General features: G+C 36.1%; 1 protein-coding gene across 9 annotated transcripts in view; it reads right to left on the bottom strand.

The window, feature by feature from the left end:
* LOC116713542 (protocadherin-15-like) overlaps positions 1–27,077 on the bottom strand; it is a 178,426-nt gene that overhangs the window by 111,023 nt on the left and 40,326 nt on the right. For all 9 annotated transcript variants that reach the window (XR_004337888.1, XM_032553731.1, XM_032553734.1 and 6 more), the window contains one exon: positions 9,122–9,240. Coding sequence is in view for 8 of the 9 variants with exons in the window: in XM_032553731.1 (XP_032409622.1) it covers positions 9,122–9,212 (91 nt within the window). In the remaining variant the exon portion in view is untranslated. The remainder of the gene's footprint in view (positions 1–9,121; positions 9,241–27,077) is intronic.

The following is a 27,077-nucleotide window of genomic DNA, read 5'->3' as shown; positions in this document are numbered from 1 at the left end:
TGGAAATATATAGTAACAATCCATCACATACTCAGCCCATTCCGCCTTTGGGTGATAAAAAATACTAATATGAAACGGCTGAAATTTCAGGTTTCAATACATGTAACACCTGTGACAATCTACAAAACTCATCTTGATCGTGTTCTGAGCTTAGACTGCATGCTACTTTTTAACTTGAAGGTTTCTCTGAACTGCGAATAAAACAGAAGCCGTCTCATGTCTCATTCAGTGCTGCAGCAACAGGAGACAGCTTGACCTCATCTAGCCTCACTTGCACCTTTTAATCCCCAGCACATTTGAAAGCAGCCACCAAGCGCTAACAAGGACCAACCTGACTGTGCTCTTTATCCCACCTGTGCTGTACAAATACACTTGTGCTGCGCATTAACAGTCGATGGTGCCAGAAGGTGAGAAGTATCCAACTTGTGTGAAGCACGATGGGACTACTGCTCTCCTATTTCAGGCCTTACAACTCCATCGAGTTCACATCAATCAAACCTGTCTGTGTATGTCTTTGTGAGAGATGGTGAAACGCCAGGATAAAGCTGGTTGCCTTCTATGGAAGGGAAACCAAGTGTGAAGTATATGCTCTATGGGATGGAGAACAGTCAATCTTGGAAAACCTTCAGTAGAATTTTTACTGCAAACTTCACCACTGCTGGGGATTGCTAAACATTATCAAAAGAAAAAAAAAATCACTGTACCGAGTCTGAAAGAATTTGTAAAAAATTCTTTTTTTGCAAAAACCATTCAACAAAATATGGTTTTGTTACACACAGAAACAATTATCACAAAATGTACATGACATTTACTCTTAGAAAAAATGCATTCTTCAAAAATGTGCCAGTGCTGGTGTAACAAATTGGAAATAATAAAAATCTGAGTATTTGAGCCATGTAGCAAAACTCTAGTAGTACTGCATGGCCACTCACTGAGGTCTGTAGATTTTCAACAAGGTTACTTATTAGCCGGGCTTACATCATGGAAGGTAGGTAGATTTGTTTGTAAACAGTGCATCTCTCGAGTCCACCATTCACTGGACTTCATGGTCCCATGAATAAAAAGGCAGGTTCAGGTGTTTTGCAGCTTTCATAAACACCTTTGACTACTTTAAATATGCAGAAATGCTTTAGGCATACAATATTGTTTATGGAAAGTTCAACAGTTCAGAAATATTTTGAATTATTCATACTTAATGATAATTTCTACCTGCCTATTTGATTACAAATCATATTTTCCTGGATCTAGTCACTTCATTTCTCTGAACAGCGTCTCTGTATATTTATCTAAACAAAGTTTGACCATTTTTGTAACTGACAATTTTCTAAGATGTTAAATAAAGATGTGACATGTAATTCACTAATACGATGGCACAGGTTTGAAAAAAAGACTGAAGGCTCTACTGTCAAATAATATCTGTCAGTTTAATCTAGCAATGAGAAAAAGCTTATCTTTAGAAAATGCAAAGTAATTTTCAAGTCAATAGAGCAAAGTGGAGTGTATTTGTCTTTCTCACAGGTTCATCACAGACAATTTAGAAGATATTGAAAAGTTTGTTTACTGTCTAAATGGCCACCGACATCATCAACAATGAGGAAAAGCATCAAAAGGTCATTGCCTTGCTAATCTGGCTGGCTAGTCACAAGTTGCTGTTTCTATGCATATAGTTTTCGAAATTATATGCTTTTGGCAAAAGGTACAACAAAAAGAAAAGATTGGTGAGAACTGTGAAGTAAGGCTTATTCCAGAATATGGAGGCGAACTTGGGATACAGTAGTGTAGCGTTTATTGTGTTAACCCACTTCTGATCAACATACAGCACCAGAGGTATCTTGATGTGGAATATTAAAGTTATGAAGTCTGCAGGAAGAGACACAGAATCCTTATTGCTTAAAGTCTAGTGTCAATTTTCCAGTCATCTACCAGGAACATTTTGAGCACCTCATGCTTCTCTCTGCAGACAGACAAGTTTTATGGCATCACTAATCTCATTTCCCAGCAGACACCTGAACAAATAAGTATCAATATTATTATTAGAACTATTACTGGAACCAGGCATGTCTTATACCTCAGCTTAGCCACAATGCTGCATCACACTGATGTAAAAGCAGCAAAAGGAGGCCTGACCAGGAGCCTAGAGTGCATATAATGTTCAGGACACTTTTTTCTACACCATTTCTGTATGACAAGCTGTTTTTTAATTGATCTTATGTAATATTTATGTTTTCTGAGAAATTGAATTGTAGGTTGTCATAAGATAATCAATAAAATTACTTAAATAAATGGCAAGTTATATCACTATCTGTAATAAATGTATACGAGTTGCACCTTCTGAATAAAATCAGTAAAAATAGGTCTTGATCAAATAATAATTTATTCAAATGCACCTACATGCCTACTACTAACCTACTGAGGTTAGGTTGAACAATGCTTTAAAGTCAGAATCTAGATATTTTGATTTAGGTATGTCAGTCCCATGCCATGTTTTATACACTGTTAAAAGGGAAGTACAAAAATGCTTGCTGAGATCCAAATTAGCATTAATGTATGTAACTCCATTCTAACCATCCTTGAGACAATGCTCTAAATATGATATTTGCATGAGTTGAATATATAATATTTAATTAATTCCTATTATTGTCAAAGTAAGATGCCGTGTTTGTCTTATATACTCTAATTCCATTGTGATAGCTGTACCTGTCACATTTAATTTAGTTCAAAGGCTTGTTTGACACGGAGCCTAACAGATTTTACTCTGTCCCTAAAATGTATATCTTTTTCTCACCCAACGACCTTCCTGTTTTGCACTCGCTCTGACGTTGGATATTGCGTTTGAAGATTTTTATTTTTTGAAGGAATCAAACTACCCGTCCTTTAAAAACAAAGCCAAACAAGCAACAGGATACTAAAAAAACATGTCGCCAGACAGAAATTGACATGGTACCTTTGTAAATGAAGGACAAATCTTAAACTGCAAGTGTAATTTTTCTGTAGCAATTTAAAAACAACTATACTGGACAAATGCACGTGTCAAAACACAATTTATAAAATCCTTAAACTACCAATTAAAAAAATAGAAATTCAATATTACATTTGATGAGCAGTTGCAGGCACTGCAGCAGTGTTATACTCAATGTTTAGGTGTGCCCCTCCTACCAATCTTTGGTTTGACCTGATACGACAAAAAAAACTTAGAAATGGTTCAAGGATAGAATTATGATCAATGATCCATTTAAGATCCAGAAGTAAAGAACATGTAGAGATCAAACAAGGACACAGTCTTAATGTACCAGTTACATCCCTTTAGAGTGGTTCAGAAGATTGTTCTTTGGGAAGTCCACTGGCACCTGTCTGAAGACTACTTAAGACACTGGTCCTCAAGGCAAACTGCCCTGCATGTTTTAGATGTTTCCCTGCTTTAATACACCTGATTCAGTTGATATTAGTTCAGCGAACGATTGTTAATCAGCCTACAATTGAAATCAGCCAGGCTCAGGCAAGGAAAGACCTAAAACATGCAGGGCAGTGTGCCTTGAGGACCAGGGTTTGGAAACGTTTTTCTGGAGGTTCAAGTTGCTAAGCAAAATGGCTTAGTGGCATGTATTCGGTCCACATATTTAGGGGCCTAAAAGCAGCCGTCCGGCAAAACACAAGACATAGCTTTAAAAGCTGTGTATTACCATTTAGATTATACAGAATAATACATAATTCTGTAAATTCTCTCCTGGGCCAGACTAATGCTACTACCTGTTAACACTCACTTGATTACCATAAACTCCCATGTGTGATAAGAAAGAATTAACAATAGTGGTCAAGCAACAGCCTAAAATGTTTTTTTTTATGTTTTGTTTTGTTACTGTGAGATGCAAAGTGCTATAGTAGAAGGGCATATTTAAGTTGCATTAATTAGACAAAGATGCAACTTGTCATTCACTCCTCTATGAAGTGAAGAACTTTATGTGCAAAAGAAATTAAGAGTTTAATTTATGATTGGTTATGTTACTAAATTTGTGGGCCAGTCAACATGTTTAGATTAGCAAATACCTACAGTAACTCAGTTGCAATGAAAAAAAAATTATTTCATGACGTTTTTCCATTTTTAAGCTCAAACAAATCAGCGAAAATTTAAAAGTTAGAAAACTTGACAACTACTGTAAAAAAAAAATCATAGTTTTACTATGACTAGGACAATTTTTGCAGTGAAAATACATCAATAACCATGATACTCCATTTCTTGCAGCATGTAGTATCCTTTTTAGGCAGGGTTAGGAACTAAATACTTTTTTGCTTTCTCTGAGGTCCATTTCAAGAAAAACTTTAAACTGAAGGTATGCAGTCAAATGTACGACTGAAGACTGTTCTTAAGCCAGACACTCTTCTGCTGCATGAACAGACAACTTTTTGTCCTTACTTTTTGACATTGCATCAGACTTGTCCTATATCAATTAAGTTAAGAATATTAACAATATTAATATTTTATGAACAAAAGTTCAACATGCATAGCTTAGACAGTGATCATTAGTCATCCTCAGTTGTACCGCAGCAGTACTAGCATAAATGACAGTTGTGTGAATTCAGTCATGCGGCTCTGGAGACAGAGTTCAGGGATTTATTCAAGGGAAACATCATCCAGCTTGCTTAACGCCTAGATAATGCAGCTAATGCTAAAACCCAACCAGTGTTTGCAAAATGTGAGTTTCTTTGAAGTATTTATGCATTGTTCTTCTCAAAGTTGAAATAAACTCTCTAAATAGTTCCAATTTTTTAATAAAAGATGGTTAATAATGAGGCTATGGAGACAGCCTGGGTCATTCATGATTTTTAAACTGGGTCTTTACATAGAGGAAAAAGAAGATGCATTACTTCTCTGACTCCAACTATATCTTCTTGTAGATAATTATTGAATTGATATTGGTTCAGAGACCAAGGTGGAAATGATAAATTGATGTGATGTAAATTATTAGTGGCTAATAATGGACAGAGGGTATACTTTACTTTTCTCCTGGGCAGATTCCACTTTCCCAGTTAAGATTACCCCCTCATTGCCCCGCTCCCTTTATTCCCCTATAGGGAAACCACACAGAGCGCAGGGCAAATATTGCAATCACAGTTTAAGTGCACAGATCAGCACGCACACACTGTGTTCCAGGATGGGTCTGTTGGAACACACCACAGGCGGGTCACACTTCACAACAGTGTCCTCCCTCTCCCCCTCCTTTTTGTAAAGCCCAGAGCCTGATTACAGCCTGGTGGCAAACAGATTAAAAACCCCTCCTCCTCCCCTCATTTCTCCACTGCATCCCCCACCCCACAGACTGCAACAGCTGCTGTCAGACACAGTCTGCACATCTGGCTCCTGATCAGACAATCCCAAAAATAGACAAACTATTGTGGGTCAGAATAGAAGTGCAGATGTGAAAGGCTGGGAAGGATTGGATCGAGATGGAGGAAGACTGAAAGGGAAGGCTGATGGCAGAAGTGTCCAGGACCACATTAACTAATGCACAATCCCAGATACTGCTAAGCGGAGTTAAGCACCTGTGAGTGTACGTGGATTTGGGTGACATCTGGATTTGTGGAGTGGGAGATTTGCATGTATAGATACAGTGTGTCCCTCTGTCAAGCATTGGGATGGATTTAAATATTTCATTAGTCACTGATGAAGTGCTATAAAACACTGGACTTACAGTCACAAAAAAAAGATTAGGATTTGTCTATTTCATTGCTTATTGGGAAATAGTTAGATATTGATACATAATCAAAATGTTATTCAGAGAAAAAGGTGATTCATTTGAAATTAAACATTAGCAACTTTTGCAATAATTTTGCAGATTAATGAAATGTTGGAAATCGGCCTGTAATTCTGCAAAAGTGACTTGTCCAGATTGTCCTGGACAATCATATTCCCACTGATTTATTCTAATAAGCATGAATACATTACTTCTGATTATTCACACCGATTAGATCTATGAGAGACCAAGTCAGGCCAGTGGTCCTCAGGGATCAGTGCCCTGCATATTTTAGATGTGTCTCTGCTCCTGCACATCCGACTCAAATGATAGCATTAGCTGCTGCATACCATTAAGTGCTGCAGAAGCCTGTTAATCACCCACTTATTCAGGCCAGGTGTTTGGCAGAAGGGAAACTCCAAACAGAGCAGTGGTCCCTGAGGACCAGAATTGAGAAACACTGGCCTAAGTATAGTTCTTTATAAAAAGCATTCATAATTATTTTAACTTACAATCAAAGACTTATGCGTTTTAGTGTGATGTAATGTGACACACTATCACAAAGAATTCAACACTTTGAAGAGCTACCATTTGCTCCAATTACAGCTGTTGCTGTGGAGTGTGTCTCCACCAGTTTTATACTGGTGAGGCTAAAAGATGTCCCTGTTCTTTTTAGCAAAATTGGTTAAGCTCAGTCAGACTAAATGGATGGTATCAGTAGATACTAATTTCCAAGTCGTAACACAGGTACTTGATCTGATTTATGTTCTAAAGATTGACTGGGTCATTTGGACACATGGATACGATTCAAATCATTACTCTGCAGATCTGACCATTTGGCATCACTGTCCTCCTGAGGGTCAAGCTTTTACGCCTGTTTCAAGTCATCCTCTAAAAGGTTTTCTTCCAGTATTGTCCTGTATTTAGTGACGACCACAAATCCGTTCAAACCTCTTAGGGCTTCACAGAACAGCTGTGTTTATTCTGAGGTAAAATTAAACACAGGTGAATTCTGTTCACTTGTTTGGTCACTAATGAAGATGGGTGGTTATGTTTTATTTAAATGTATCAGACCGGAAGGAAATTAACACAAATATCTGTTTCACAGCTTTACATTTTTTTGTATTTTTTTATCCAAAAGAACAAGTATAATTTTTCCTTCACTATATTGGTAAACATTGCAGTGATTATGTCAGTTGTGATATATGCCTATTTTATTCTTTCTTCTCTTTCTCATCTGTGCTTTTGTCAGTCTGTGATCTTTAGCATTTTGGATCAGCATCACTTGTGTCCTGTGTGAGGATCTGTTGCCGTGCAACGCTTTTCAGCCAGCCCCAGCTGATGTTGAGCAGAAAATTCACCATCAGAGACCCACACTCTTCATAGTCAGACTATGGCATTGTGGGTAATTTGGGCTTCCAGATTAAAGATCGAAATGTGTGAGGACACCAATTCTCAACCAATAAATGCCCTGAAAAATGAAAAAGATCAAATAAAATACAGCAGTGCTTGAACAGTTTTTTTTTCTTCCACACACTTTTTACTCCTCTTTTGTCCTCCTTTTAAAGACATATACTCAGAAACTTAAACCAGTATTAAGAAATGGTAAATCACTGTAAATGATTATTAAGTCATGGTCACACTCATGCCTTTCTATGAATAATGAAATATCTGAACACACATTTGACATAAGTTAAAATCTTAAGACATTAAGGCAGGGGTGCCCAAAGCTGGTCCTCGAGGGCCGGCATCCTGCGTTTTTTAGTTCTCTCCCTGGTTTAACACACCTGGATCCAATGATGGCTCGTTAGATGGCCTAAGAAGAACACTGACTTGTTGAAAAGGTTGTTGGTACTACCAGGGAGAGAACCAAAACGTGCAGGATCCCGGCCCTCGAGGACCGATTTTGGGCAACCCTGCATTAAGGTGATGTTTCACATTTTGTAAGTGACATAAGGACAAAGTCACTTACTTTTGGCAGTGACATCACCATATCCTTTATTCTTTTTCCGTACTCAATGACCTGCTACAGGTGATCAAAGTTCAATATTTTATACACGGTCAGTGAGCACCCATAAGTTATCAAATGTTTATGAGCTGAATCATGTAGGTTGCAGATCAGACAGCTGTCACCTGCTTCAAGCATTTAGTATGTCGAAGTGAGTTTAACTTTATCAGTGCATTAAGAGCCCCTGCAAAGCATAGAAAGATATTAGGTCATTGCTATATCATTTAAACTAGGACTTGCAGCTGTTCTTTATCAGTTGTCCATGTCTGGTGTCTCAGTTACAATATTTTTTAACGTCCACAAAAATCTGTAGGAGGGAGGTTTAACTTGTCATCAGACTGTATTTGAAAAATATAACAAGACACATGGGAAAATGATGCTATTTGAAAAAATAAGACACGTGGAAAAATTGTGTCTCAGCCACAATACTGAGAGAGACAGCAAGACTGAGGCAAAATAGTATAATGTGGATATTAAGTGCTGTCTAAACAACTGAACTCTTATACCCTATCTTATAAACTATTCAGCAAGTATAGCTCTAATCTAAGTGTTTTCAACCTGTGAAACATTCAAAGAAGCCAAGCAAGGAAAGACTAAATGAAACAGTTTTAAAACAAAAGAGCATAAGGTTTTGAGAGAGTAGATAAGTGACAATATTGCTATTCACGTAAGAGACTCTGGCATATCTCACTCTGTGTGCAACTTTGGGCCGCCCCTGTGTTTAAGCAAAAATGTCAATCTCATCCAGTTGGAGTTTGCTTTTAACTGGCACTTGCCACAAACTCACTGAGCTGAGACTGGAAGATTAAAAATTGCAGTCTCAGCATGAAAACCTAAAATATTCAAAGAGAATCCTCTGTGATCAGTGAACTGTGAAGCAAAAAAAGCTGAATTCAAACTCATCCTTTAAATAATGACTTTTTAAAGTTTTGGATAAGACGATGGTGAGGATTTTGTAAGAGTGATGTACTTTTCATAGCACAACTTTGTACAGTGTTGGGGGATCATTTGACTTCTCAGTGGTCTCTACATCAAATTTTGTGAACCTCTTCAACTTCAACAAGTGAAATAAAATAACTGGCTTTATCTGCAGCGTATTCTATATTAATAGCATAATTTATGCTGTATTTATTTCTCAGAATCTGTAAGTAGCGACTTTTACCTCCCAAAATTTTAGAACGATTTTCCAAACGTATCCACAAAGAACAGCACCAGTTTCTGGCGAATCATTTTCCAAAAACAACAGATTGTGCCAGTGGGAGATAAAAACAGGTCATATTACAGAGAAAATAAGAATTACTTTACACATTCTGCGTGTTTCCTCTTTGCAGTGTGGAAAAAGGAGAAGCCAGAGAATGATGGAGTAGGTACAGGCCGCTCATACCTTCTGTATTCTGGCCCCAGCTGTGGGTAAGCAAAGCGAGGATTGCCATTCCGGTCCCCAGCCATCTGACAAGCCACCGCCCCCGTCGCATCTTCTGTCAAGCCTTATTGCCTGCCCACCTGGATGGAGCAAAGAGAGAAAAAAATGAAAATGAAAAAAAAAAGAGAAAACATTTTACACCATTCATGTATCAGCACACCCTGAAGGCTTTTCGCTTGCACAGATGTGACTAATACACAAGATAGAACCCTGGTGCAGATCTTACCAAAAAAGCATTTTCATTGGGTCAATATTTTTTCTAAAAGAGATTAATCTCCTTTGCCAATTTCACTGATGTTTATACATTGATTTTTTGTTTTGAGAAAGAACTTGCGTCTAAAATACTTACTAAAAGAATAAACCCAATGATTGTTTTCATTTTCAAATTATTCACTTAAAAAAATGCAGTTATTTCTTCATTACTGTTCCACAGGGAGGGAAGTTTATTTAAAGATCACAGTTTGTACATTTTGTTGGTATTATGATCATCTTGCTTTTTCCATTATGGAAAACAATTTCCCCTTCGGTGAGCAAATGGCCAATTTTTTCACGTCTCTTTGACAAACGGAAAACATGATTGATCTCACGTAGTGCACATTCATCACAACCTTTTACTTTACTTAAATTTACTTCACATCAGTTAATTTCAAATTGTTTTTATACAAGCAGAAAATCACAAAACAGTCATTTTAGGATGCTTCAAGAGAAACAAATTCAGCTAAAAATTAAACTATGTTTTGCATAAATACTGTGGTGCCAAGACAAACTTAATCAAGTGCATAGTAAGTCTAATTTTTAGATGAACTTGTATTCTTGTTTTGTGTGTTTTTCTTGTAATGTGTAATTAGGCGTCTTGAAGGACACCAAAATAAAATGCGTATTCTTATTATCATTATATAACAGTTTGCTACTGATGGCTACAGTTAGCTGATGCTTAACAAGAGCAATAGGTTTGCTACAAGGCATCACAGCCTGGCATTGCTTGCTCCAATTAGCAAACAATTACCACTTAGCAGAAAACTTAGTAAATATGACTGTTTTTTGTGTTTAACATAGAACAGACTCAACCAGAGTTTGAAGAAAATACCAGATCTAAGATCAGACTTCTGAAAGCACTCAGAGTATTAATAATTAAACCAATTTGGACAAACGTGTCAGAAAGAGAAAGACTGGCAAACAAAAACTTCATAGAAATATGTAAAAATACATGCAGAATACACCAAGATTAAAAACACCATTTTGGAAGATTGTGTGCAACTTGTAATTATTTGTAGAAGAGGTAATTCCACATGAAAAATCTACATATCTTTCTTGTAAGTCAAAAAGATAAAAGTATTATTTATTGATCAGAAGAATACATTTGAAGAATAATATTCTTACTAGTGTTCAAAATCCCAAGCAAAAACTGCACATACGAGGCAACAAAACTGCATTTGAAAGAAGGACATGTAGCACTGATGCCATGTTTTTTTTCTGCACACTGTGATGAACCACACTGCAAAACTAGATTGAAAGTAAAGACACCTGCAGAGGATTAAGAAAAAAAACAAAACAGAATGTAGAATAGCATAGTGCATCTGATTCCTGCTGCCAATTTGAGCTATGGAGGAAGGCCACTTTATGAGGAATGAAGGCGTTTCTATCTGTCTATAGTGTTTGATGTCACACCTTCTCACGAGACTTCTTTTGTAAGCAGGCGATAAGCTAAGAAATCAGCTTTCACGCCACATTCCGATTGGATGAGAACCACAGGCCACTCACAAGCATCACTGCCTTCATATCAAGGCAGACTTGACAAAATCAAAGATGCTTTGCAGGCTATCAGCACTTCATTTCAAATGGAAATTTACTTCTTTGTTTCACTTCAGCCATATTTTTATACAAACACTGAACAATGTCTGGAAAATCCCACCAGGACACTCAGGAATCAAGTGAGAAAGCTTTATGGAAGATTATCTGAGGGAAATGTGCCTCTACTTCTGAAAATAGAGTTCTTGGCTGATACAGAAACGCCAACAGCATGAGACATATCTGCTGTTGGCCTTTTTTTTTGCTATTGAAAATCAATACAGCCTAATATACTGAAAATAAAGTAGAGGTTATATATCCAACTTTATGTAACAGACAAAAAAGTTTTGCTCTACTGCAAGTGTTTCAGGTTGGCATCATTCCAAAGATTAGCAAGATGCATGTGTAGATCTTACATTGGAACTTTTTGTGTAGCTCAAAGACTAAAGTAGAAAATTAGCCTGGAGCTCATTGTATTTTAATATTGTGAGAAACTGTTATTTTGCTGCCACAGCCTTTCAATAAATTTAAATCAAGCTGGCCAGAAAAGCAAACTGACTTGCACTGGTTATGCTTGTACTAGTCTATGAAAAAGCAGAACAGAAAAAAAGTATAATCTTCTTCACAACAAACACTTTTACAACATTTAGTGTTAGATGTTTTAGCGAAAGCCGGGCTGTCAAATCAAAAACTGCAAAAGAACTTATAGATAGCATTATTACAACTGTTCTCATTATACACAATTACATTAGCAGAACCAGAAATAATTGTTTCTTAAACTGTCAAAGCTATTGTTCTGATTGTTATTTTTATTTTAGGAGGTGGTGGTTTTTTCAAGCAAAATTGAAATATTCAGAAAAAAGCTGAACAGGCCTATAAATAAGATAAACTTGGAAACGTATTAAGTGCGTCTTGAAAGTCACTGCAAATGAAAATTAGAAGCAGCGTCTGCATTATCTGTAGTTGATTAGACATTTCCTAGTCATGACCAGTCAAGCTGAAAACCTTCAGATCAAGCTGCACATCCTAAGACCAGTGAGAGTAAACTGAAACAAAAGCTGGAGACAGTTGTGGTCACAAACAAGCCTCAGTGTATATTCAGGAAAAAAAGTCAATATACAAACTCAGACAACATGTTTGATTTCTGTCTGTCAGAAAGATCAGACGGATGTTCATTTGTGCACAGCTTATTCTTATGATATCTCAAACAAGAAAAGAAAATGTCAAAGTCTGGATTAAGTTAATATTTAATCGTTTTAAAATCATAAATAGAAACCAAACATCTGTTTGAAAGTAGGAACATTCTCACTGTTAATATTCTGTCTTTATCATAACAACAGATGTTTTTACTGTAAAAATAAAAATAAAATAAAAACATCAGATATTTTTTTGTCACAATAAGTGCTTATTTGCTTCAAAATCTTGCCTGACATACACCCAAGCACATTATGAACTGATATACTCTGTGAGAACTCTGAACAGCAGGAGACTGCTATGTTCTCTTCTCTTGTGGTGTGGCAACAAGAGCGATTTCACACTGGTTTCCCATTCACTCACTGCCCTCTCATCTCTCAGTCTCCCAGTGGTGTTCTCTTTTGAAGCAGATTTGATTCTTCACATTTGTACATCTATCTTTCTTAAGAGGGCCAACCATGATTGCTTTGATCCCTTTCACTAGAGAAAAGTCAGACCTGAACAACCAGCCACCCTGAAGAGAGAAGTCATTTCCTCTAGCAGCTTACTGCAAATCTTCTCCTGGTTGACATGGGAACACTGTATACAATTTACATTGGCCAGCAGGAATCCTCCTGCAAACTTCATGAAGTGGAAAACTCAAGAGTGCTCAAAGAGATACATAACCAAAAAATGGCTGAGGTTTTCAAGAGTCGTTTTGTGAGTCACATAATGGATGGAAATCAATTTTCAACGACTGTCACGGATTCTGTCTGAAAACAAGCAACGCTCACTTTAAATCTCTAACATCAACAGTTAAGTTGTGCCACTCTGTTCTACCTTAATGCATAACATCCCAAAATAGATGTAGAGAAAAACCTTTCCACACTGAACCTAGCTTCTCCTGAATAAAAACTTAATTGAAAAGTTTCCTCTGCAGTCATTTCATGAAATATTAACAGCATAGTGAAAGTGACAAATCAAGTAAAGACGCTCAAATGGATTGAGGTCTGAGAAATTTTGAGACCAAGTTGACATAAAATTTGTTACGCCAATCACTGAATGCTTAAGCCATCTTTGTCTTATGAAATGGCTAAAAACCCTTCTGAAAGAAGCGACAGTTCTGAGAGGGACGGCACCTCATGTACACATTTTTCTGTGCAAGGGTGCACTTTAATTATTAGCTAGTAATATTTGTCAACCGTGGGCTATTAATGGCTCATAACAATCTGGTCATGTTAGCTGTAGGTTCATAATACTGAATAAACAGTAAACACACTATTGAATAACTCTGTGTCTTTTCAGAACAAAAAAAATAATTAACTTCGCTCCAACATCATATCATCTTGCTTTAAGTCATCATTATAAGAGCACTTCTGGCTTATCACAATAAACAAGTTCTGTTTATTCAGACATACCCTTTCAATTACTCACCAGATTGAGCCTCTATAATTATGTTGTAGTTTATAACGTGCTTGCTGCTTAAACTGAAGAGCTTTTTTTTTTTTTTCCATGTACCTTTAGACATCTTGTCCTTATCATAAAAGTTTTCTGGTTCATTGTGAGGAAAATAAATCATAACACTGAACATTTAACAAGTTTACAATATAAACACAAGAGGTATTAAATAAAACACTACAAAGACAATATTAAGATCACTTTGGTTCAATAATGTTTAGAAATTTGACATGAAAATGTGTTAATCTCTTTCTATCAGTTGTCTTTGAACACAAGTGCAATAATAATGAAAAAACAAAACAGTTTTTCACGTTATCTGTTAACGCTCTGTTAATGTGGAGTCTGTACTCTGCTCCAAGTCATCCTCACTTGTGATAAGGCCGACTGTGGCAGAGACTATGAAACTTACATTCCGCATTAATAAAGTGTTGCCTTCTTCTACGAACGATTGCACTGTTTTTTACTCATCGTTAATAACATTTCTGCTTTTTATTTATCAGTTTTTCTGCACGACTGCACAGTGGTGCAGTTGGTAGAGCTGTTGCCTTGCAGCAAGAAGGTCTTGGGTTCGATTCTCGGCCTGGGTGTTTCTGCATAGAGTTTGCATGTTCTCGGTGTGCATGTGTGGGTACTCCGGCTTCCTCCCACAGTCCAAAAACATGAATGTTTTAAATTGGTCTCTCTAAATTCTCCCTAGGTGTGAGTGTGTGTGTGCATGGTTGTTTGTCCTGTCTGTCTCCATGTTGCCCTGTGACAGACTGGCGACCTGTCCAGGGTGTACCCCGCCTCTCGCCCGGAACATTAGCTGGAGATAGACACCAGAACACCTCCTTACCCCACTAGGGACAAGAGTGTAAGAAAATGGATGGATGGAGTTTTTCTGCACCGATATCCTGTGTTGTAAATAGCCTGTTGTGTTTTTAAAGTTCAATACACAATTCTGTACATTTCAAGAAAGTCGTTCTACTCGGCAGCAAATCCCTTGTATTACAAGTACAATATATCTATTTCTAATAATGCCACAGTATTTTTTAGTTACAAAAAGAAGCCATCAATTTTAAAGTATTCACACAAAATTACTCTACTTTATAAAAATAAAAAGGTGAGCATTTTTGCACTGCTCCTTCACTTCAAAGGCAGTTGTTTGAGAAAGAGAACAGAAGCAAAAAGAAGCAAGTTTTTTAAAGTACTCAGCCATTTGTTTCATCACAATGAAAAACTTGATGTGGAAAGCAGAAAAATAGTGTACATCTTCAAAGCTAAATGGCCTAGCAAAAGTCTGTAAGACCTAGGTCAACAACGTAGAGTTCAACTTCCTTTTAGTTTGCATGTGTTTACAAGTGTGGTGAAGCTTGATCTTTGTAAATTGCGTGCTATATATATATACATATATATATATATATATATATACATATATATATATATATATATATATATATATATATAAACATTTTAATGTAATGATGCATGGCCACTGTTGCGAATTACTGTGACAAACAACAAAAAATATCACATAATTTAATTAGGGATGTAATGACGACTTGTTGACATCTTCAATTTACCAGACAGAGATGGTCTTTGATATGAAATTCTTATAAAGTTGATTCTTTAACCTGTGTATTTTACTGATCTCTTTATTAAAAATGACCAGTTAGTCAGATATTTAATGTAAATTTCAAGGATCAATATTAATTAATTTTGTTTGTCTGAATTAAACTTTCCTGTGTAATACTCAAAAAATCCATTAATTAAACTCTGTCTTTCTTAATTAAGAAAACTGTACAATATATTCATGTATTCAGGACATCAGCTTCTTTGTTGATTAAAGGGTTGATATAAAGGTTACTGATAGAGATAGAAAAAAAATTAACTAATGTTATGAAAAAAAATCTTAGATGTTATATGAATAAGCATTAAAGAGAGATTTTGAATATGTCCTCTGGTTTGTAAATGTAAAGTCTCTCTTGAGATGAAATGCTAAAATATAAACCAGACATCCATCATTTACATTTTAGCAATTTATATCTATGTATGGCTCCAGAAAATATGAACACAAACATTTCAGAAACAAGCTTTTATCAGGTTGCTCCTGCTGCTACACATTTTTGTTGTAATTGGTTTTCTAATGTCAAGTCCTTCGATGTTCTCCCCTAAGGTGTGTTTACACTCCCCTAAGGTGTGTTTACGGAACTTGTTTTACGCTTTTACAAAAGCGTAAAACAAGTTACTTCTTGTGGAAGAAAATAGTTACGAAATAGTAAGGGTTATTTCTCAATACATGTTGTAGTTGAATTAATTTACAATCAGCCTCTAATATTTTAATTAGCATAAGAACTTTTGACTTTTAACTCCACATCACATATTAGTCAGCTTTTCACCTTGTTACACCAAAACAGTAGGTAAACAGTTTATAAAAACACAAAAATTCAATCCAACCACAACCTACAGGTTTTAGCCCAACTTGAGAATGGAAATAGTACATAAGTACATTTATGTAGCTTTCAATTTGCATCCTCCTCACCCTCTTACTCATGCAGCTACAGCAGCATGTTACACATCACTGGCCCTAATGTTCAAGGTTCAGTGCTCTAAAACACTTCAGCATGTGGACAGCCGTGCTTTGCCCTCTACACAACAGCCATCCATTATCAAGAGCTTGTGCTATACATAAAGCAGGCAATCAAAAAGGTATAGTAACTGTAGGATGTTATTGTGGGGTAGTAGAAGAGAGAAACAAATCAGCTTGTCTCAACTCCACGACGTACCTCAAGCTGCAAGACAATCTCAGGTTGGCAGCAGTCTTACAATCAAATACGTAACATATCTATCACAGCAAGACTTAGTGACTTAAAAAAAACTTAAAAAAAAAAAAAGGTGAGGTCACATTCAGAACAAATGCGTTCATGTTCAGAAAATCCATAAAAAGCAAGAAAAATAATTACAATGCACATTAAGGAGGCAGACATTTTTCATCATTATGTGTACGACAGAAGAGCCATATCAACTCATAAAAGTAATTAGCAACATCAATAGTCTAATGATGGAATTGATTAGTGCTGGGTGAGGGTTCAGAAGGCTTTCATTCAGTGGGAGATTGCATTCAAATATAAAAACAGAACAGATCAGGCTAAACTCCCTGACAAGCCGCTGCTGATACAGCCTTATCTCTCTCTGCCTCAGTGTTTATCTCCACAACCCACCTGTAGTTTAAAGATAGAGAGACAATCTATTAACTGAGACAATTTGGTCACCGAGACAAAGAGACGATTGAGAGGACACTGTAACTTGTGTGCCGTACCTCTGGCCCAGGTCTTTTGAAAACATACTTTTAAAGACTGGCTTGATGGAGGCAAATTTCCCAAATCAAGCAGCAAGTTAATGGTGTTGCAACCAGTGTTTTTTTGTTTGTTTTTTTTAACACTTTGCCTTTTGAAAATTAACTTTGCTTTTTTCTTCTTAAAGTTTACAAAGAAATGAGACGTAGATATCGCACATTAGATTTTTTTTTCCCATCTTAAATTCAATGATACAACCTTCCCCTAAACTGAATATTTTTAATGACTTCTTTGACCCATCTCAGTTTATGCCTAATGGTATAAACTGTAAAGGGGAGGAACGTATGTTCAGTTAACTACAATCACAAAGTGACAGAAAAGCATGTGATCTTTATCAGTAGCTGGTTCCTCTGAACAGTCAACCAGTCAAACCTACGGCCATGTCATTGTAATTAGAGGTGCATTACAATAGCTTAGAAAATGCCTGAAAATGTCATTTATTTCAGTCATTCAATTCACAAAGGGATAGTCATATTAAAGAGATTGATGTATTTATTTTAATCAACTCATAAAACTGCAAAAAACCTGTTTCTCAAAAAATGACAATATTGCAGGAAACAGGCCTGTAAATTGTCTCATCTAGGTCATACCTACTACAACAGGTTTAGATTGAAGGCAACTGGGCTTGCACCTAATCCACCTGGATAGGTGGCTACTATATTTAGCCACCTATCCAGGAGCCTTTACCAATTTTCCTCATCCTCCTTGGAGCATATTCAAAAGACCCAAATGAGCCAACACCCTCATGCAAAGGCTGATTCAAAACCCCAAACCTCAAGCTGAGAGGATTTGTGTTATGGTGGCCAGTGCAACAAAGTTTGAACTGGTGAAACCAGATAACTGCAACAATGCATGGCACAACAAAGAAGAGCCAGCAACTCAGGGCAAGATTTGGCCATACATTTGCACCTCAAGAGCAAATTGCACACCTTTAGCAGCAATGATGTCTATGATCTAGATGGGGAGAACTGATGGTTTGAAAGAGGGCTGAAGAAAGCCATCTTTGTCAAAATCAAAAAACCAACACTGAACCGATGGGGAGGGTTGGAGTTTCAATTTTCAAGAATATATAACCCTGTTCAGTAACTAATCCCAAAGAAACTCTACAAGCAGTCCCATCATGTTTCATGTGACCAAATGCACAACCCACTCCAAACAAAAGACAGAAACAGCGAGGTGGGGAACGAGCTGATCGCTAATTTATGAATGTGCCTCCCTGTGCTTAAACAGTAATTCATCAACTTCAAGATGCTCAAATGCAAGCTTCCAGAAATGACAGACCTCTGGATATGTGAAATGTCTTCAAAAACAAACAAACAAACAAAAAAATATATATATATAAGCAAGTGTCCATCTGTCCTCGAATTAAGCCTTGTAGCATTGCAAAAAACCAGCAAAAGATTTTCCAAACAGGAGTGTCAACCAACTGAAAAATATGTGCAGGTTATTGTGATGTACAGTTGAAGCACTTAGTACTTAGTCAGGGAAGCTTTTGAATTAATTACTGAGTCAATGCAGGCGGCATAAAGGTGATCAGCCTGTGGTAGTGCTGATATGCTAGGGAAGCTCAGGTTCCTTTAATAGCCTTCAATTTGTCTGTATTATTGACTTTGGTATCTCCTCCTCTTGACAATACTCCACAGATTCTATTTGGGTTTTAGACCAGGCTGGTTTGCTGGCTAATCAAGCAGAGTAAAACTAAATAAATTCTACATATTTTGTTTTTCAATAGTTAAAACCCACAATTAATCAAAATACCAAAATAAATGCTTGGAATAAATCAAACATTATCTGTTAAATCTACAAAATATATGAATTTCACTTCGTGAGTAAATACTGATGAAAATTTAACTTTTGTTATTTCTTTCTTAGATGCATATGTAAGAAAGTATTTCATACTTGTATAAAATATATACCAGCATAAAAGAAAAAAACTGTAGCATTAATAAAAACACTTTAAACGGCCTTGCTATAAGTGGTTTTCATTTTCTGTTGTGATGATCCTTCTTTGATAAAATAATTTAAAACATTGTTCTGTTTGATACATAATCTGCAGTATTTTATCCAAAGTGCTTATTTAACTGCATGAACAACAAAGTATCACAACCAATTAAGCTTAAAATGTTCAAAGCACAACTGTGGCATGCTTTGCTGCCCTTATTTTGATTAAATTATGTTTCGGGGAAAATGTTTCTATTTAAATACATATTAACATGAAAGTCATGCTAAAATGCCAGGTGCAATCAATATTCATATAATTATCGATGGCATATGCATCTGAAGATTTGGTAATTGGCTTTAATAAATCCCGATTACATAACTCTAAAATGTAATTCAACTTGTTTGTCTTCAGTCACTAACACCACAGGTGCTCCCTACTGCAGGATGATATAATTTCTATTATGAGATGAGTGAGTCCTGAGTGTAAGTTCACCGCACTGTTGTGGAAATGGGAGAGAGTGGCCTTGAGTGGAAACAGTGATCTCAGTGCACTTGACACAAAAATGAAAAGCCATTATGCATGCCATGTTCATTCTGTTGGTATGATTACGTAACATTTTTATTACTTTTCAACCTGTGTCAAAGTGTGCTTTACTAGCTTCTCTATGATGCAGGAAGTTAAGGTTGGTCACTTTAACTGCAAAAACCGTGGGAAATGGAAGTACACCATTATGCAATTATTTTTATTTTTGCCTGCAGCAACAAAAAAAAATAAAAAATAAGAGAGAGAGCTCTGAGTGCTGTCATGTCATAGGCTGGAATAGTGTAAATATGACAAATCCTGAGCATTTATTTATGGTTTGCTGTTTCACAGAGAAATGTACTGTACACTTGTTCCAATAGCAAAAAGAGAAACAAATTTTAGGATGTTCTTTGCTGTGCGACAAATATGTAAAATTATGGTGAACAAAAACAGTTTTTAAAAGACATTTGTCAATACTGACTATGAAAGTTATGACCAAATGGTAAGGCCCCACACATAAGGAGTACCAGTCTGTACCCCCTTTTCATACATAGAATAACAGTATGTACCCAGTAGGGTTGTGTATTATTAGCGCCACAGGATTACATAGAATAAAACAAGGATTAGAAATTGATTAAATTATTGAGTACACATTGCTTAAAAGAATTTGTAATGCATAAAATATGTACCCTATTTACTTAAAAAAGGGATTCTAAGATTTCAGAAAAGGATTACAACATTCTTGGCTCATCCTAATATTGTGCATCATCTCATCTTGTGAGCTGGATGTGTTATCACACCCCTTGTTCCCGCAGAACATTGAAACTTCTCTATGAATCTACAAAGCAATGCCTGGAAACAAATCAAGTTTGTAATCATAGTTAGGGAGTTGTTATTCACTAATACTTGATATTTCATTTTTATGCTCTGCCTTTGTAAATAAAGCACTGTCTGAGAAGCATGCTATATAAAAAAATGTTACACACTTTTTTTCTTAAGTAGAGCCTTTTAATTTAAGATCATAAGATCAATCAATCATGTGCTTTTTAGTTTATCTACTCAATCATCATCCCGCCAAAATCTACAGATTAAAATTTGCCTAACTGCTTAAATCTGACCCATTTATATGATGAATTGAAGTACTTCTGTTGATTATCTTCCATTTCTTAAAATTATAGACAAAATGGAATGCCCACATCTTCATAATGACACTAAATGAAATTACCTAAATTTGATGGTCTGTTAGGTAAGCCTGTCTAATCTAATTGCTAAAGGCTGAATTTGTCCTTAAGAGGTTTATGCAGATCCATATGTCTTAGCTTTACCATTTTGTAGCTTAAATTAGAGCTAATTGTCGCAGCACTTTTTTTTCAACCTGTAGTATATCCTAACTTGTAGCGATGAATGTGTTTGGAAAGTCTCTTCTTAATCTCTTGTGTAAAAGAAGTTTGTGTAAAAACTGAATAGACAAAAGCCAAATTAAAGTAGAATCACAGTTGTTGCTAAGGTGTCAATTATGTTCTCAATTACAGGGAGGGGAAGTGTTTTTCATTTGATGGTTTACTTTGAAGCAGCTGGTCAGACTACATGATAAAGAATGAATGAAGTTGATTAGTTAAAACAGGGATGAAATTAGAGCCGTGACAATCCCCACAAATCAAGCACAGCATATTAAACTTACGGGAGTCAGAGAAACAGAACAGAAAAATCACAACTAGTTAAGACTGACAAAAGACAATTGTGACATTAGTAAAACAAAGGAGTGAGATTAGGTTGAACATCTAGATAACACTTATAGATTATATGCTGTACACATAAGAAAATACATTCATATGGTACCGAGGTCAGAGGCATGTATAAACAAACACTGAATAAGTCAATTTGTTCAGCTACTGCATCCAATGTCAACAGAACTTGGTAGTGCTCTAAATCTCCCACTTTCTCGGACGGGAAAATCAGACCCAGATCTAAAAGGCTCTAATCCTGCAGCCTTAGTCATCTCATGACTACACCATAATTCCCTAAACCCTCACTGAGCCAAGTCCATGACCGAACTGCATCTGCTTAGCATCAACAATGACCTATCCATGTCACAAGGCGCGCCGCTTTGCACAATAGAAACCACTTAACCACATGGTTTTAAACACATGCAGCTGATACAATACAAAGGATTTCTTTTGACTTTTAGTAATCTGTCGCTCCAATAAGCTGACTTTCACCCCATTTAATCACAGCACAGCGGTGACTGTCACAAGGTTCTGTCTGGGGGTTTAGCACATAAAGGTATGGTAATTCCAAAAGCACAGGCAGACAGACATGGGAGCAATAAAATGTTTTGTCAAAAAAAAGCTTCAGAAAATCACAATTACAAAGAAATGAAAAAATATATTTTTTACACTGTTTTCCAAGGTCAGCACAACTGTACACAAGCAATCTTTTTCAAATAAAAATCTTTATCTGGCAGCTGCATTGTGCCATATAGATTTGTAGCATAGCCTGAACGTTCACAGAACTCAATTTATTTTATTGTAAAGCCCTTTCAATACTGAGAACCTGCCAGGAATTAAAACCATGTTTAAATGGCAAGTCAGACACACTGCAGTACAGTCCACACTTTCCTGTAACGTAAAAAAAAAAAAAAAAACACATACTGAAATGTGTCCATTATGCCAGTGCAGCTTGTGAGTAATATCCAGAGGAGTCAGTGACTATTTAGTAGTCATTGACTATTTTAGACTACTCTAAAATAGTCAGTGACTATTTAGACTATTCTAAAAAGCTTTTAGAACCTTTTAGAAAAGGTTTAATGCTTTTAGAAAAGGTTCTAAAAGCATTTAAAAAAAAGCTTCCCATCTGAATTTCACGTGAATTAAATGTAAATGAGAATTGTGTTAGTTGAATCTTTCTTAGTACCTCTCTCTTTTAGTTCAACCAAGCTCAAACAAGACCAAGACAACAGAAGATGCCATCAGGTATTTACACTATAGTTGTTTTACAGATGTTGCAGTTTGAAAATCATACCATGTTAATCATGACAAACAGCTCATATGTACTCGCTTCTTTATTTTAATTGAGATTTAGAAATGTAATCTTATGTTGTAATGATTCCAAGTATTGGCACAGGTTTGTGAATACAACATTTCTAACTGATTGATATTAGGAGTTTCTGACCAAACCCATCTAGGTTGTTGGTCTATTCCAGGGATGTCTGATGTGGACTTAAAATTTCATTGCAATATTTTGTGGTTGTTGTTGCAATTAGTATGAAGGTGACAACAAAAGGCAGCTAAATAAATATGGCTCACTCAGTCCTGCAAATATAAATGCTACTATTAAAAATAAGCTCCCCATTATGAAACTCATACTAAAGGCAATCAGTCATAATTTATAATCTATTGATCCATTTACTTACATTTCAAATGTACTTATATTTATTGATCTATTGTTTTATTTGATATACCTTTGGGCACCAACACAAAATGAATCACGGGGGCATGCTTTATGTTTTTTAGTTAAAACACTAAAAAGAAAGGAATTTAAGTTGAGAGGTTAAGGCCTGTAATTCTCACTACACACGGCTTTTAAATGAGTTGAATATCTATTCAAACAACTCATTGCATCTGTGCTTAGCAACAATCAGTTAAGATTATCGAAAGTAGAAGGTTTGATACATAGTAATAGCCTAAACAATTTTGCAATTAATCATCAGCACATCTTTTTGTGCTATCATTGGGGAGCATGAGCTTATAGGATCAATGTCCTGTAAGTAATTTATTTTCTCTGGGTATGAGATTTTTTTGTTTTAGAAATCAAACAGCATAGAAATGATGAAAAGATTTCAAACCTTTCTAGAAAGCTTTATTTACTGACGTCTTTGAGTTGAGTTTTGCTCTTTATTCCTAGGTGGCCTTCTATTGTGTCCATCTTGAAATATGTCCAGTCAACTTGACTTAAGCATGACTGGAGCTGCACTCATGTAATTAATTGCATTAATAAGCAATTCATAATCTCTTGGTTGTACAAACATGTTTAATGGCACGGTGTTGATTACTGCGTCACATTTGAATATAATGGTGACGCACACCTTCGAAAAAGCTTAGCTGATGCTGATGTACGCTACAAAATTTGAAGCATTTGATCAAAAATAATTTCTGCAGTGGTGACAGAAACCACAGATGTAAAGCCAGCAGGGCTCCAGTCAACACAGCTGGAACACACTCAGCTTGAATAAAGTCACAACAAACAAATAAATAATGCAAATGGCCTCAGCTCAACTTTCAATTACAGTTTTTATTGCTCAGCTTCTTTTGGTGTAAAGAAATACACTCAATATTGAGTAAACTAATAATTGGCCACAGTCAAAGTCAATACTATTTGTTCTTCAACCCAGTCTTGTGACATTTGATGCATTTCCCCTGGAATTCTTTGTTTCTAGAACTTGGCTTTGTTCAAGATCAATACTTCCTAAAGGTTAATCAAAGAGATCAACCACTGATATCAACTTAAAACAAATATAAAAAAAAGAAATGGATCAGGCATGGACTGGTAAGAAATTATGACAGTATGATAACCTTCAGTAAAAATTTCATGGTTTTGAGGTATCACGATTGCAGCTGTAAAATTTGTTTTTTGCATTTTCTTTACCATGCTTTGATGGCTGATCTTAACACTTTGACATGACTAGTTCCTGTCAAAGCCACTGCTGTTCTAAAAAAAATTAGGTGAATTTAACTGGAACTTTATAGTCATTGATCACCAAAATCTCCATAGTCGTAGCCAACTTTTACCATCTTTGGAAGCTGTTCTTAGGTCAGAGGTGTGAAGCTGAAATTTCTTTCTCCTGTGTGAATGTTCATACTTGATTGCTTGATTTGTGGCACATAACACAATCAGGATATACTGATAAAGTTTACATCTAACTGCATTTCCACTGCTATAATAGCTAGGACAAATCAGGTTACAGTGCACGACCCCAGTCATCTTTTTATTACTGTAATGTCTAGCTGCATCCGACCGATGGGACTTGACCTACACCTTATCTTTGACCAGACACACAATCACACACGCACCCCCGCACACGCCTACACAAAAACAGCTTACACAGCAGAAACCATATGGTGGAACATTTTAGTGGTCTTGAAACTGTGACTTTTTCACATCATGGTGTACGTTGAAATCAGTAACCGGCCCATGCCCAGTTGGGATTGCGTCCTTTAATACCAAGTTCCACATAGTGATTAAAGTGACAAGACCATTAAACTCAATCTGGTTTACATTTAATTAATTAAATCTCATGATCAAGGAGAAAATTAACTTCATTATTTGATTAGTTATTATACTATATTTGTACTGGCACATAATGAAAACTATGACTAATATGTATGAGGACAACTGTAGTGTGAAAGTGACACACATCAATAGAAGAACAAGAGAAGCAAACTAAACTTAAACCAACAAAGGAAAATATATCCTAACCAAGAAGTTGCTGCATTAGATTAAAGCAGAAGTTTTCAAACATTATTGTCACTTTCTGGTGATATGACCACATTGTCATTTTCATTATCAGAGCAGCATGATATACTAGTTTCCTGCAAATAGTTACCATTTGGATTTCATCCATTTCACTCCTCTACAGGTGGTGGAGATGAAATGGAGAGTTTACTACCTCTGATATCTGACACTGAGCTGCTGATCTGATAATGGTGGTCTTGCTGTGCAGTATCTGCCCTTCCCCACATGGGAAAACAGAGAGGTTGGCAGTAAATCACAAAGCAAGCTTACAACCCACAGCATCTCTTCTTAATGTGTGAAATACCATCAGTGGAAACTGAAACACCACGAATGAGGTGGAAGGGGAAAAAAAAGAGAGAAAGCACACTGCAGTTGTGCCTGTCTCCTCAGCTTCTCACTATGCACTTGGGTCCAAATCATTTCAGGCATCACTACCCACGAGTCTCTTATCAAATAATACTGAGAAGCTGTCCAAAAGTTTCCGTTGTGCGTGTGAATGAAATCATATTTTCCGAGTGATTATTAAGTTATGACAGGGATGTCCTGGGAAAAAAATAAAAAATCTTTTTCTTTTGATGAAATCCCATTTTAATAATTCATCTTGGTTCTTTACTTCTTTCAAAGGTGAAAATATTTCTAGTTTTCAAGGGTGAGCTTGAGATACACCAGAAAAATCAGCAGACACACTAAGTGTATACATAAGTGCTACCATGTTGCACTCACAAACAGCATGCTTTAGTGTGGATGCCGGTACAGATTGGGGAAGACTCAAAATTAGTTGTTTTTAGGATGTATGAGATGTTGAAAATGAAGTCAAGCAAAGCACAGGAATGCAAGAGCAATCTTAAAGGAAATTATATTTCCTAAGACATGCCAAAGTATGCTGGGGGTTGCAATGATTAGGGTGCCGGTCATAGGGCAAGAGGCAGTGTAAACACCTTGGACAGGTTTGGACAGGTCCATCATAGGAAGAGATAAAGAGACATGCATGACAAAAAAATAAAAAATAAATCATACAGGCATGCACTCCAAAACGTAGTTAGATTTTGGGAAAAACCAGAGTACCTGTAAAGACCCCAGTCATGCAGAGAAAGAAGATTCAAAATTCATGCAGAAGAACTCCAGTTGTGATTCAAACCCACTATCTTCTTGCTGCAAGGCAACAATCATAACAACGGACACCCTGCAGCTCTGGAACCATTCATATAGTAATTAATGTTCTTTACAGAAAAACAAGTGAACAGATAACGAGAAAACAAAACCTTATGTTTTTTCCAGCTTGATGCATTTCATCCAGTTATTTTTTTTAAATCATTAAAGTTTCATAAAGTAACAAAATAAAAGAATAGTTGATATTCATTACATGTTTGATTAAAGGATGGGTTTTACTTATGTATTTCATATTGTTCCAAAAGTCACATTTTCCAAGCTATAAATTGAAAACACAAATAGGAAGGTCTTCTCAGTTCCAAGTGGAAATGTTAGACTATTCTCTCCAACAAACACCTCACAATTAGACCTGAATGCAGTGGATTTGAAACATTGTGATAGCTGTAAAAGTGCATTGAAATGTTACTTCCCATAGCACTGTATAACTTCTGTTTGATTAAGAGTTGCTATGATAAAAAATTCAGTTTTTCCCCCCATCTATTGCTTTTGGCAGTTAGTCTGGACAGTGAGAACTACTGACAGAGATGTCATTTCTAGATCCAGATTGCAACTTTGGAAGGAAACAGAATGCAGTGCAAGTATCCACCAGCACTTGTTCTATGTTCACTGTCATCCACTTAAGTTTCTACTGGGGATTCTTTAAATGTTTCGCACAACACCTCTCTTTAAAATGGACTTAGATTGAAGCAAAAATCAATGATAGTAATCGCTTTACATCAGAGTTTAATTTATGATGATTAATTTGCATTATATGTTTCTATTAATAGTCAATACCAAAACAACTTGTATTAAAGAGTATAATTAAATGATGCTCAAGGACACCAGTGCTACTTAAGATTAACAGCTCCATGGAATTCACACAGACTGTTTCAGTCACGTGAACTACATTAAAGGTAGTTTAAAGACATCAGCTCCAAAATAGTCTGGCTGTTGTTTTAATATAATTGTTAAAACCTAGTATTATGGTAACTTTTTCTCACACATGTGGCATGAAATCACCTCTACTCCTAACATGAAT

Source organism: Xiphophorus hellerii, chromosome 22, assembly GCF_003331165.1.
Source record: "Xiphophorus hellerii strain 12219 chromosome 22, Xiphophorus_hellerii-4.1, whole genome shotgun sequence".
Taxonomy (NCBI): Eukaryota; Metazoa; Chordata; class Actinopteri; order Cyprinodontiformes; family Poeciliidae; genus Xiphophorus; species Xiphophorus hellerii.
Note: the sequence above shows the minus strand (reverse complement) of the source record. Positions and strands in the feature narration are given on the sequence as shown.